Raw genomic sequence first — 13,490 nt, 5'->3', positions numbered from 1 at the left:
TTTACATTCATGTATTGGTGCTTTTACTAAAGTTAAGCATCTAAACACTTCTTCCACCAATATAAAACAAATATATGTCCAGCAGTGACAGCCGCTATGATGCCTGTTCTGCATGGGAGTGTCCTTCAGAGCAGCGTACAGAGGCCCAGGATATTTCCAGAGATCCTCCTTCCAGGGGGGCGTGAAAACCAGGCAGCCACTGCTTTGTGCCGGGACGACGGCCTGCCCTGCCTAATTCCTCAGATTAAAAGCAGCAGTCGGGTGACTGTAGGTTCCAGAGGCAGCATGAAGACAATCTAAACAGCATCATGATTAGAAACGTACAGAGCATGTGGCTTTCATTAGCTGCAGGCTGAACGCTCAGTAAAACACAGAGGAGCAGGCCTCAGCCTCAGTGCTGTCCCTACCAGTCAAACACATGGATGTGTTTTGACTGATGTGCGTCCCACAACACTGATAAAAAAAAAAGCCAACAGACATGTCATTAGGTAAACAATCTCTCTTTTATTTAATGCCAGTAATTAGAAAAGTAACAAATGATTTTACAGTACTTATTTAGGTTTTACCACATTCATTGAGGAAAGAAAAGTTGCAGAAATATTCATACCTGAAGCTTGGAGTCTAGGAGAAATAGCAATGCATGAAAAAAAGGATGAAAACAAGATGCTTAAATTTCAAATCATTAAAGTGAATAAAACATTTGGCCATAAATTAAAGCACAAAAACATATCAAAATGTATCTGTGAAAGTGTGTCCTAAACAAAATGTTAAAAAGCAATAAATTTGGTACATTTATGGTTCAGACGTGGTCAACAACATTTTCAAACACGCGTACCTGGTCGTGCATAAAGTGCATGGTCATCCACATAGAAAAATACAAAATCACACAGCCTCACTCATCATTTGTTCCAGCATGATTTAAAAAATGAATTTGGTAGTCTAAAAGTCAGCATGTAGAAGATGCGTTTCTGACTTAGAAAAAACACTGAAGTAGTGCTGAGAACAACTGTACTATAAAGATAGTGTCTGAGGAGATGCTGGTTAGCATTTGTTCCCTTTCTTTGTTCAGGATTCAGTTTCTTTGGTGCACATTTCCCTTCTTTGCATGTGATTTGGGACTGAGGGGCCCAGAGGAGGTTAGGAGCTTTTTACCCATGTGAGGACAATGACAGACAAACTGATGACGCCCATAATCAAGCCGAAGACCACAAGAAATATAGCCTAGAGAGACAAAAAGAGCATCCCAATTACACCAAAAGGACTCGTTAAAAAAAAACAATAGAAGTCATCAAACAAAAAAATGTATGTAAAAATGTAAATGATTGCAGCTTGATCTCTTGATATGTACTGAATTGTAAGTATTTACCCCGACAGAATCCATGGATCTGAGAGGCTGGCTGCTGATCTTGAGGTAGAAGATTCCCGGGAAAACAAATAACAGGCAGCTGGATGTGGTTGATCCTGAAGAGCAAACATGAAAAGCATTACAACTGCACACACAACTTTCTGCACATTTGACAGCAAAATTAAACACATTTAAAATTATGATAATATCTCATTAAACAAACCTTTATTTTCCTATATTTAAAAGCATCACCTACCTACTACTCCAAACACTTGTCTGATATCAGGCACAAAGATGGCCAGAATCAGCACCACGCTGAGGATGGTTAGAGTTGTGATGACGTGGATGAGCCAGGAGAAGGCTCGTCCTCCAAACAGCAGCAAGACGGCAGCCTTACGGGCCTGCAGCATCAACACACACAAAGCTCAGTAAGCCAGAAGGAATCACAGAAGATGTAGTGAGATTCTGAGCACTCGTCTGAAGCGGTGCGGTGAGGACTGGGAGGGACAGCATGCTGACAGCAGAGGAAGGATTTGACTGTTTTAGCAGTCAAATAGTAACTAAGCAAAACACAGACATGCAGTTAATACAGATTTCATCACGATGCTGGTGCCAAAACATAGAATGCTGTGAAAAAATTCAGAATATTCTATCTAAGGTTTAATGTATTCCACAGTCATTTCACAGAAAGTAAAAACTGTTAAGCATTTTTAGATTTCATCTTTGATCATTTTGTCCAACAGCTAAAACCCTCCCTCAACATGTTCTAACATTTTATTTCAAATGAGCTCCAACCAAGTATGGAGTGGATAAATGAACATAAATTTACGAAGATGACCAATTTTGTATTGTAAATCTTTTTTATTATTATTATTGATTTTAGCAAACATTCTTATCATTTCAGACACTGGGGATCTAATTTTAATGAGTTACAAGCCATAACTATTGCAATTAAAACCAAAAAATGCTCAAAATATTTCATTTTAAGTGTAATGAATGCAGAATATATGAAAGTTTACCTTTCTGAATTAAATTACATAAAAAATAAGGCTACCACAATATTATAATTCTTGGAGATGCACTAGTAAATACATAATAGGTTTTTTGGCACCATTAACGGGTTTTATTTATATAATAGATAGTTTTTTTTAGTAATAATGATAAATGTTAAAAAGAAGAGACATAACCAATGAAATCAACCTAATTATATAATAAACCATAGAAGAAGTACACCAAGAAATACCACAGGCTTAGGAAAACAAGACGAGAGTGCAGTCAGAGTGCAGGAGAATGTTAAGAGTGATTTATGACACAACAGTACCACCAGGAGTGAAAAGGAAAGTTTACAAATTTAGCACCTTCAACCATTTCTTGTTTTACTCAGCACCAAACATTTCAATAAGGGATCCAAAAAAAAATGAAGGATGAGCACTATTCTGAAGTCGGTCTACTCACAGGGAAGTGTATTAGTGGTACAGTGAGCAGCACAGAGAGGAGGATGGCCAACCGCACCGTCATCACCAGGATGTCTCGAGGCAGGTATTTATCGTAACCAAGCAACAGCTCAGAGTCCACATAAGCTACAAGCAGCAGGAAAGAAGAGCGAGGAAACACTGCGGTTTAACAGGTGGAACAGGACCAAACAGGCTCCTCTGATGAAGCAGCTGATAAAAGGCAAGGAAATATTGGACGGTATTTATGTTTTACTATTGTGCTGAACAACTGGTCCTGTGTTTTGTGTTGATCTTTGAGAGATGACTTTGCCTCAAGACACGCGACAGTGGCGTTAAAGATTACAGATGCTGAAACTTTAAATTACATCAGGCTATTAGCATTAAAATCGCTGACAATAAAATGATTTGAGAAACCAGATAAAGATGCATTGCTTTCTAAAATCAAGATATTTCTAAACCCTTTTTCAGTTTTCAGTCATAAAACTTCAAAAAAATTAAAAATCTTAAAAATCTGACTTGCACTGAAGATTGTGGATGGTAGCTAAACACTTGCAAAGGCGTTATTTATGCATGTTTTTAATCAGATTTTATACGATACATCCCTAATTACTGATTTTGACCGTGGTTGTAGTCTTTTTAACAGATTAAACAACCGCTAGCTCACTTTGATTCTAAATCCTCTCAGTCTTGTAATATATGATATATGAAACACTGCATACCATAATAACTGACATTTCTTGACGTCTGCAGATGATACTTTCCTTGTAATTCTCTGGAACATAATGAAAACTGCTACACTTCAGTTGTATATCTTTAATATGCTGTAATGATGCTAATTTGCAGCTGAATACATTTAAAAACAAAAGATGTGTCCAGCTCACACACTGAGAGCCAGAAGGTAGAGTGTGTAAATACTGATAAATATCTGGCGAGAAGCACTGATAACAGACTGCATTTTGATATAAACAGAGAAGCGCAAAAATAGACAGCAGCTCCCTTAACGTCTCAGAAAACTAGGATTTTTTCCAACATCTGTGGATTTCTTATGGAGTCCTTTTATAAAGTCTATTTGGGCTCAGTGTTGTCTGCTGGTTTAGTAACCTAAATCTGAAATATAAAAATGACATTGTCAACAAAAGGAAAAAATACAGGAAACAAACATGGAAGCTTGTCAGAACTTTTGACTGAAATGTTTTAAATCAATCTCCAACTGTGCTGTCAGACAGCGGTCACCCACAGTACAAAGACTTCCCTCTTCTGCCTTCAGGCTCACGCTGCAGACAACCAAAGCTGAGAAGTAAACATTACAAAAACTCTTTTCCTTCCCAGAGAATTCTTGGTGCAAATTACCTGAACTGTTGATATGTGGGTGCACCAATTGCAATGTGCACCCGCTCACACTGCTTGCTAGCTTTGGCTCCTTGTGACTTTTTCCTCTTCTCCAAGAAGAAATTCAAAGTAAAGGATCTTTGCTTCAACACAATGAAGGAGATTGAGGAGATTGACCGATAGCAGAAGGTGCCTGACATGCAAACATGACAGGACTTCACTAGGAACAGAGTATCACTGCACAAGGAGACTACTTTGATCGTGATGGCAGCCATATTTAAATCAGGCATGGTGATTCTTGTAGGTACAGTCTCCGAATGTGTTTGATTGCCCCTTGTATTATGTTTTTCATACACTCAACAACTGCATTGTGTCATGTGTTGTTACAGTTTCTTAAATGTTTATCAGTGTTTGTTACGCAGCAATCAATCTGCGGATGTGGCATCTTGGTGATGTGTCCCTGTAGGGTTACCGTAGAAGGTGAGGTAGCCAAACAGCGCAGAAATGAGGTAAACCAGGAAGCTGAGGCTGATGCCGATGTTCGAGACATTCTGCATCCTGGCCTTGGAAGGACTGAAAGACACAAAGTGAGCGGAATGTTTCCATGTGATCTGCAGGCTTAGTGACTATAAGTGGAAGTAAATGAAAAAGTTAGAGGCTGCGGTGCTGACCGGTCCAGTTCGCAGTAGATCGGCAGGATGGCCGTGTGGCACAGAAAGGAAAAGGCCATGGTGGGGATGGCGAAGGCGCTCTGCAACACATCAGTCACAGCACAGCCGTCATTAACAAATTATCAGCTTACACTGCGACACAAGAGCAAGGGGGCAGGTGGGTGAAGGTGTAGTTTGTATAGCAGTAATTACCGTCTGCACTGCTGAGTGTGGCGTGCAAGATTACGGCGTGAACGTTCTTACAACTTCCTTTAAACATAGGCTGTACTACAAGAGGTAAATAAACACCTATAGTACCATGCAAGCATATTTTTAGTCATCTTCTGAGAAGGCAGTATAAAGTTATTTTTGCCACATGTGCTAAGTGCAATTCTCGGTGTGGCATGAACACATGGCCTTTACGTATAACAGCAATGTGAATGGCAGCCGCATGTTGCTGCTCGAGTTCCACAACCTTCATAGGTGAAAGTGTGAACTGTCATCAGAGTCAAACAACTGCTGCAGACCTGCATTCAACAACTTCTCACTGACACCTCAAAGCCTGCGCATGTGCGGTGCAGAGAAAAACACCGGTTTCATGTGCGTACCTTACTGGAGACGATGAAAAGTTTGGGTGAGCATTCGGAGTCAGACGAATTTGATATCTGGAGAAACAAGAAGAGCAGAGGGGGAATGATATTTATGAGAGGAGAGGAGGTCTGTAGTGATGCAAACAGAAAGAGAAAGCTGAATTCCAGTCTGTCGCTGCAGCTGAGAGCTTTGAGTAAACCCACTCCAGGTTTAAAGTTATAGCGTTGTCTGTATAATCCCAAAGGTCAGAGTGCACTTCCAGGATCAGGTAAGGTCGCCTGGACTTCCTTCCCTTCAGGCCTGGCAGCTCTCTGCAGCCTTTTCTGGTCCTCATCAGCCAGTGCAATCAGTAAACTCAGTCTTCTGGGTTTTCCTCCTAATCCTGTAGCCGTGGCCGTCTGGTCCAGACTACCTACCTCAGACCTACGGTATTTTATGTATGTGTGTAGCGGCTAAAAGAAAGGCTGTTTATTGCTACCTGGAAAGCACTTGAGAGGGTGGTCACATTATGAGGCAGCGGGCAGGGGATGGACCATTTCTTCACGACGATCTGAAGATGAGACAAAGCAACGAGTCAGCAATGGAAGAAACAGATGGATTTTTGGAGGTTTATGTCAAAACATACCACAACGGCGAAGTACAGCATGAGGACGAAGGCGAGACTGCTGGTGTAGCCCAGGAAGCCTGTACGGGAGAGAGAAAGATCAACTCAACAGTCAGCAGAAAACCAAGAAGCTACTAAATCTGATAACTTACCAATTTTGGGCAACATTGCCAGAGGTAGAACAACACAAAGTGTCACCAGGATCAGAAGCAGTCGGCCATCTTCATACCAGGGATTTCTGAAAAAAATGCATGAATTATGAAAGGTCTACGTTGAATTAAACCACATTTCTCATCATCATCTCCCAGGTCCTGAAACATCAGGGACAGCGCAGATTAATCTTCCTCTGTTTTAAGATGGGCCGGCTCTGGAAATTTGTCTCCATTTCGTGCTCAAATACGGAGCGACAGATTCATCATGTGGTACGAATTAAGGGCTTTAGCTCTTGCAAACCATAACAATTATGTAATTCACATGCAAACGTTGTGTCGCTCCATCAGATGAGACCGCATTTCACTTGCCGGGGGTTTTTGGAGAGGGGGAATAATATTTTCCTTTGCTGAGGGATAGCCTTGGCGGTTTATACGGGATTGGGGAGCTAGAAGAGGAGGTGGAGGAGGGGTGGTGGTGGTGTTGGAGGTGACACATGTGGAAGGCATGCTGGCTCCGCTGGGGTCGGGGTCGGGTGGAGAGGGTGCCGCATGGCGCTGCTGTATGTTGGACCGCAGCGTGGGGTCATGAGGGACTGGCTCCACCACTCTTTATGGGGCTCCCAGAGTCAGCAGCACCTGCTCCGACCACATCAACACCCACTGACCCCTGTTTGGCAGTTTCACAGCTGTGGCGTTACCGTTGGCGCTGATGGATTTGTCTCTGCGTCTACACTGTTCCTGCTCTGTGAATGGACGTCAGGAGGACCTCGTGTCCAACCCAACCTGAGTTTAGGCGTAGCAGTCGACTGCATCTTAATCAACCTTCTTCCTCACCTCACAGACGCGAGGATGGAACGAAATAAATAAGTAAGTCACCATTAGGATCCCTTCTCAGCAGGCTCCAGGCTTACTGTAAAAGCACAGGATACCGAGAAGACCCATGAAATGTGGAACATTTCACGCTCTAACAAGATGCAGGATAGCTTTCAGTTAAGGTTGGAGTATGACTGCCAGTTGAGTCGTTCTCCACACAGTGCTGAAGATCAGCATAAATCTGGCCAACGCAGCACAACCCTGAATGCACAGCTGTCCATGCCTTCGGCTTCGATGAGAGAAACAGGACATGGAGGCCGTTAGCACAAACACAAAAAGACGGCAGAGCAACTTTGTTTTCGCTCTGCCGCATTATGACAAATGGGCCAGAAAAAAGTAATGCGTTTTAATATAAAACAACTCGTTTATTTAGGCTTTGATGGAATCGACTAGTGCGTCTGTTAACATCCCAAAGCCACTCATTAACAGAAATGTTTTGTTTCCCTCAGCAGTGAGCTGTAATTAGAATGGCAAAACTGATATCCCCTTGTATCAGTCTGATTCCGGGGAACATGTGTGAGAGATTTGGGGGGTGAAAGGAGAGCACTAATACAAAGCAGCTGTGTGGAGAAGAGTCAGATGTTGACGGATAGGGCTGAGAGCAGCTACAACCCTTGCTTAAACCACTGTGGCCAATAATAAACTGATAGAAGTTACATTCTTGGCCGGAGATTTCTCTGCGAGACCGAGGATCTGCAGGCTTGTCCACGTAGGCCAGTGAAAGACTGGCTGCTGCTGATAGGTGATGAATGTCTCTCTACCATGAATACATTTCCTGTGGGCATGCTTCATGTTATACAACAGACAGAGAGTTTTCCCTCCAGTCGCTCACAGAGAAAGTATTAGTCGTGTACAGTGGTTTGCTGAGAGATCTTCTTCCACCGCATTATTCATGCTTTTCTCATTGCCCTGCTAATTCCAGTATGTGTAGTTTTGTGGTGCAGAAGTGTCAAATTTGACTTATTTGCAGGCCAAAGGTATAATCTACAACATCATTGGCGCAGGAGTGACTCATTCTTTATCTTAGTGGAGTTAATTTAAAAGGATGACTCGGTTCTTGCTGCAGCTGTGATGGATTTTGGGCTAAATTCGCTTTTTGGCGAAGCAGGGAGCTCACAGCGTTGCATATACCCACCCTGTGCTGTGTGGGCTCAGGAGGCTGTTGATGGCTGCAGGAAGCTCCGACTTCAGGATGAACAAATAGGATGACATGGCTGAGGGGAGAGAGTGGGGAAAAAAGGCTCAGAAAGTTTTCTACATAAACAGTAAAACAGTCCACAATCATACCAGATGACTGAATCAAAACACAGAGGATGACTGCAGGCTGCCACAAGCAATCCTGAAGTGCTGTGTGATGATGATGTGTTTTCCAGAGCGAGGAAATGACAATGTGGAGGGTAGCGGCGTGGGGGGGTACCAGCACTCTGACTTAACACAAATGGGAGGGACAGACAGCTCAACAGGATCACCAGCAAAGCCCCTCTGTGTAGAGGAGCAGACATTATGCAGGTCGTCCAACTGCTGGAGGCTGTGAGCAGCAGCCAGGATGACAAAGTGTGAGGAGGGGGGCAGGAATTCTAACAATAATGATCTCTGACGCTAATCCAGGTACTTCTCCCCCTTCCCCACCTCATGAAGAAACATGATACTTCCCCATATGCTTAGATAGCCAATCAGAGAGAAGATCGGGGTCACTTAATGAAAGTCATACCAGCCGAAAAACCCCAGGAGGGAAAAGAGAAAGGAGAGAAAGCACCAGGAGAAGGGAACATGTCTGATCTGAAAATGGGAATTCAGATGCAGTGCGTGGTTAGTCATAAAGAGAGATAGTGTTAGGAGATTTAGATTTGTGAAGCCAGGCACAGCCAGAGTTAGCTGGGACCTTACTGCCCCGGGGCAGGTCTTGCACTCGCCGTTAGATAAGCCTCGCCATAATCCCTCAGATCCTGTATTTGTTTATAAAAGAAAATTCCTCCAATAACCCTCCAGCCCACACAGACACAAGGACATTCTCTCTCTGAGAATAAACTACTGCCATTTACAAGCGCTAGAATCTGTCAATACGAGGTTATTCTGAGGCAACAGTTGCTTTAGTGTAGCAGCCAACAAAAGGTTGCCTGCAAAAGTTCATCCATCAATTTAAACAAACCATGACAACAAAAAAAGCCTTTTGTTTTCAACCACACAAGTGAATAAAGACACACTGACAGGGATCACGCAGCAGGCATGATGCAATGGTTTAGTTTCATGCATTTGGTTACTGTGAGCACAACAACACTTCTGCAGGAATTCCTGGAGGGATAATACTTACAGCTCTAAACAATAAAAAGGACCTTGAGTGAAGAAAAAGGACTGTTATTGGCCAAGTGGTAAGAAAACATATTCGAATAATGAGCATGTATGTAAAGTTCAAGGAAAATTGAGGTTGTGTGTGTGGTCAGCAAACAGTGGGAAGAGTGTGTTCAACATAAGACAGAGCCACTTTCATTTCATTAAGAGCACGGGGAGAGGCAGGCTGTGAGAGCCCTGGGCTGGTCAGTAATTAAGGTCAATTGGCCCATCAGCCTTTGGCAGTGCAGATGAATGTTTACCCAGAGTGAGGCTAATTGCACTCTTATAAAAGGGGCCCGGGGTATAGGCAGATGCACGCTGGAGTGCTGGCTCTCACACATACTGCCCCATGCTGGGAAAACCACAAACATACCAGAGGGCACGGCAATAATCCACTCAGCCGTGCCACTAATGACTGCAGAGGAGCTATCACCTCAGCTCTCTGCTGTCTGAGACGTACAGTTTGTGGCTGAGGAATGAACAGAGACGGCAGTAAGAGACGGAGAGAGAAGTAAGGGGGGAGGGGAAATAAAGGGAGGGGTCCCATTAGGTTACTCAACTCGCAGGGGGTGGGAGCGGGTTTACCATCAGCGATCAGTTAGAGAAGAAGTCATGTTTCAGGCCCAGGGGACAGGGCTGAGAGGACAGCGGCTACAGGGTCAGAGGTTATCAGTGAATCCAGATAATAGCCCTACAGGAGTGAAGAAACCTCCAGACAGAGCGCTGTGATAACCAGCAGGAGGCACTATCTGCCTCCAGAATAAACTGTCCAGAGTCTGACCCTGCACCACTCCTCACACTCTCCACTATTCTGCTTCTATGAAAACCACAAAATCGGTTTATGTCCAAAATGTCAGAAATAATGCATGTAACTGCACATTGAAATGGAGGCCGACTTACCACCAATATTTTGGATGAGAATAGCAATTCCAACCAGAACCTAAAAAGAATTTTAAAAAGGCTGTTATGGGGGAATAAGCTTCCTGCTCATGTTGAAAATGTAAGTGTGTGAACTTTTTCTCTGCACAGAGCAGTCCAAAAGTCAACACTTACTTTTCCTGGTTTTTGCAAGGCTTTCCCTCCAAGGTCCTCATATGAATTGATACCTAGAGTCAAACCAAAAACAATCATATGTTAAAATCATGGCAGGACGCCCTGAACATCACAAACCAGGAACGGAGAAGGAATCAATAGGTCAGAAAAACAGTACACCGCACACTTTTAGGCTCCAAATAAGTAATAAAAAGATTGTACCCAGCAAAAGAATATTTCTGACAAAAATGTTTTAAAAGAAGAGGTATATTTTCATATTTGGGGCCTCAAAGCATGCATTTATTTTTTCTGACCTGTAGTTACACTTTTAATCCTAAACCTCACATGATTTAGTGATGTGAGGACACAATTAATAATTAAAGACAAAAAGGGCAACGTAGTCATTGAACAGACAACATACTGTATCTGCTAGCTTGCCGACACCCTAATTTAACTATGAGAAAAGGAAAAGGGACAGCTTAGGGTGTGCAGCCTGGATAAAAGCTCCAGGATAAACCCACACGGATGCATTATCTAAAGTTAGACTGTGTGTGCATCATTAGTCTCTCACCTGTTTGGTCACAAAGCTTTAGAAGGAGATGTATAGAGTATGCTGCCAGACTAGACACCAGCAGCAAAAGGATACTAGAAAGAAAAGGGAGATGGAGCATAAATTAGTTTACATACAGTTGTATTTATGTCTGATTAATTTTAAAAGCTGTCCTATATTTAAAAAGTACAGTGGGAGACTGTGCAGTGGGAGCACTCTTACCAAAAACCAACTATTCCGGTGCTAGCCATCGCATAAGCTAGTCCCAGTATACCGCTGCCCATGATGGCATTCATCAGGTTAAACACAGATGAGGCGAAGGAGGCTCCTCTGGCTCTGGGTTGCACTGTTGCCTGCAAACACAGCAGATGTAAACACACTGATGAAGAGGCAAAACTGTGAGCATGAAGACAAATGAGCAGAAGAAGAAATGTGATTATTTTTGTAAGAGCCTTAGGAGAAACGCTCATGACAGTATTAGGAACAACTGGCTGGCGCTGATGATGGATGTCATGAAACAACACTGCAGTGGCATGTAGGATCAGGGAATGGAAATGGGAATGGATGGGGTGGGATTTGAGCTGCTGGCTGTGGGACAGCTGCCTGAGCTCAGGATAAGGGGAGCTGCCCAAACTGCTTGACCTCTGTAATGGGGGATATCCTGGACAGAACGAGTGGCAACTCTGGTGTCAGTGTCACAACAAGCTTGGATTGACCTGCAGGCCTCTAAGTCTGATTCACTGTGTTACAGTATTGAAAGACAGGAAGTAAACTGACACTACATGGGTGACAATATAGACTGGTGGCAGTATACATTGAAAAATACAGCAAATAAAATTTTCACAGATTTGAAAATACAAAAAAGGCAACTTTTAAAACAAATATGCACAAATAAGAAAATATTTTGTGACATAAGTTAATAAATGTATACAAACAGGTGGATTTTCAACCAGATTCTTCTTGTTCAGGGTCACAATAAAAAAAAAAGCTCACCATACTAGTTTTTTTGTGTGTTGTATGTGACGGGAGTTTGATTGGTGAATGGCAATTAATTTAGACAAAATGTTCATGATAAAGTTGTTTAGTACATGTTTCACCATGTGTGGCTGAATTATGACAGTATTATGACATCACAATCTGTCATTAAATCAAATGTCGGTTTCTGCTGTCACCACCTTCTTTGTGCATGTGTTTCTGGCCACATAAAAGCATCAGCTGCAGTGACTGATCACTCGCTGCAACTAATGAATCCCACAAAAACATCACATAGATCACCTCTTTTGAATATATCCTAATGTTTTCCAAGAGAGAATTCATCCAATAAACAATTTGCATATAGAAACAGACTATATAAACAATTCGTAGTCAAAGCTACTATCCATGCAGAACTGCTAGTGCACACTGACAGTGAAGAATGAACCACTGGTAAGAATGAATGAGACCAACTCCAAAAATGATAATAGTCAGGGATTATAGCGTCATCGACACATGTTTGAATGGGCTGTAATTACCACTGAGGATACCAAACTTGTGGCTGCTGTATTATTACTGAGGAGTACCTGAAGAGTAGTTTTTGTTCCACAAATGAAGACAAACTACACATATTGTCAAAAGCTGATTCTTTTAGTCTGCAAAGTTACCATTTAAATTTGACTGGCGTCATTCAAAATAGCTAAGTTTAATATGAATGAAATTAAGGAATTTATTGCTTAGCCTTTGGAAAGCTCATGGTGCTTTAACTGTCCAAGACAGTTTGCATGAATTTTATTCTACTTGTTGGTTATGTTTTTTTCCCCATTTTTATTTAATTAGTTTAATCAATTCAATTTAATTCTGCCTTATTTTGTATTTTATCTTTTACATATACTGATTTTTTTTTTAAATCGCCTATGAAGCACAGCTTTATAAACTTGTTTGCTAAAGAAACCACAGAATATTCAGATTTAGGAAGTTGGAATTAGATTTTAGAGATTTTTTCTTCCGTCATTTATCTCACTGATCCAAAAAGCAGATAATCGATTATTTCTTACAGCTCTAGAATTAAATCTGAGAATATCTCAATTCTAAATTTCACATTAACTTAAAAAAGGGACTAAACTATGAATACGTGCTTAGAATAACTATTTTAATTTCACAGTCTAGTTTCTGTTCAGGCTGGACTTTCGAAGTGCTGACAGAAGCAGAAAACAAAGGAAACTGAAATTGTGAAGTTTAGAACAAGCATGTGATGTCTGTCCACAGACATTTTATAACCACTTTACAGAAAATATTCCTGGTCACTGTGTCGTCGCTGTGTCTTCGTACTTACATAATTCAACAAAGCTTCAGTTTCGTCGCTTTCTGTTTCCCCGGCGGTTTGTTCACAATAAAAGTCAGTGTTATCACTGCTATTTCCACTCATTGTCAGAGATTCAAACACACAAACTCCACGAAGCAAACCGTCAGATTCCGGTTAGTGTAAAGGCAGCAGAGTTACGAAACCATCTTCTGTTAAACCACAGTAGTAAAACTCTCCTCTTATCAATCTCAGCTGCTCACTGTTGTTGTTGATCAGTCCCGTCATGTGCCTCTCTGTTCCG

The 13,490-nt window shown here is 42.0% G+C and overlaps 1 protein-coding gene across 1 annotated transcript; it reads right to left on the bottom strand.

Annotated features, from left to right (window-relative positions):
• Positions 1–484: 484 nt before the first annotated feature.
• Positions 485–13,470, bottom strand: slc38a6 (solute carrier family 38 member 6). Its single transcript, XM_022221699.2, has 16 exons — positions 13,220–13,470; positions 11,134–11,264; positions 10,933–11,006; positions 10,383–10,435; positions 10,230–10,269; positions 8,134–8,212; positions 6,126–6,211; positions 5,995–6,053; positions 5,848–5,919; positions 5,387–5,443; positions 4,800–4,879; positions 4,601–4,701; positions 2,801–2,925; positions 1,602–1,746; positions 1,367–1,461; positions 485–1,221 (listed from the first exon to the last, which is right to left on the bottom strand). Exons 1-16 carry the CDS (start codon positions 13,310–13,312, stop codon positions 1,138–1,140), a joined length of 1,374 nt encoding a protein of 457 aa, XP_022077391.1. The 5' UTR covers positions 13,313–13,470; the 3' UTR covers positions 485–1,137.
• Positions 13,471–13,490: the final 20 nt, after the last annotated feature.

This window comes from Acanthochromis polyacanthus, chromosome 1 (genome assembly GCF_021347895.1).
Source record: "Acanthochromis polyacanthus isolate Apoly-LR-REF ecotype Palm Island chromosome 1, KAUST_Apoly_ChrSc, whole genome shotgun sequence".
In the NCBI taxonomy this organism is placed as follows: Eukaryota; Metazoa; Chordata; class Actinopteri; family Pomacentridae; genus Acanthochromis; species Acanthochromis polyacanthus.
This window is presented reverse-complemented; position numbering and strand designations above follow the sequence as displayed.

Coding starts and splice junctions, on each gene's coding strand:
- slc38a6 (XM_022221699.2), bottom strand. CDS start 13,312: ATGAGTGGAAATAGCAGTGATAACACTGACTTTTATTGTGAACAAACC. Junction 8,213..10,229: donor TCTCATCCAAAATATTGGTG/GTAAGTCGGCCT, acceptor CTCTCCCCTCAG/CCATGTCATCCTATTTGTTC. Junction 6,212..8,133: donor CTGAGCCCACACAGCACAGG/GTGGGTATATGC, acceptor CATTTTTTTCAG/AAATCCCTGGTATGAAGATG.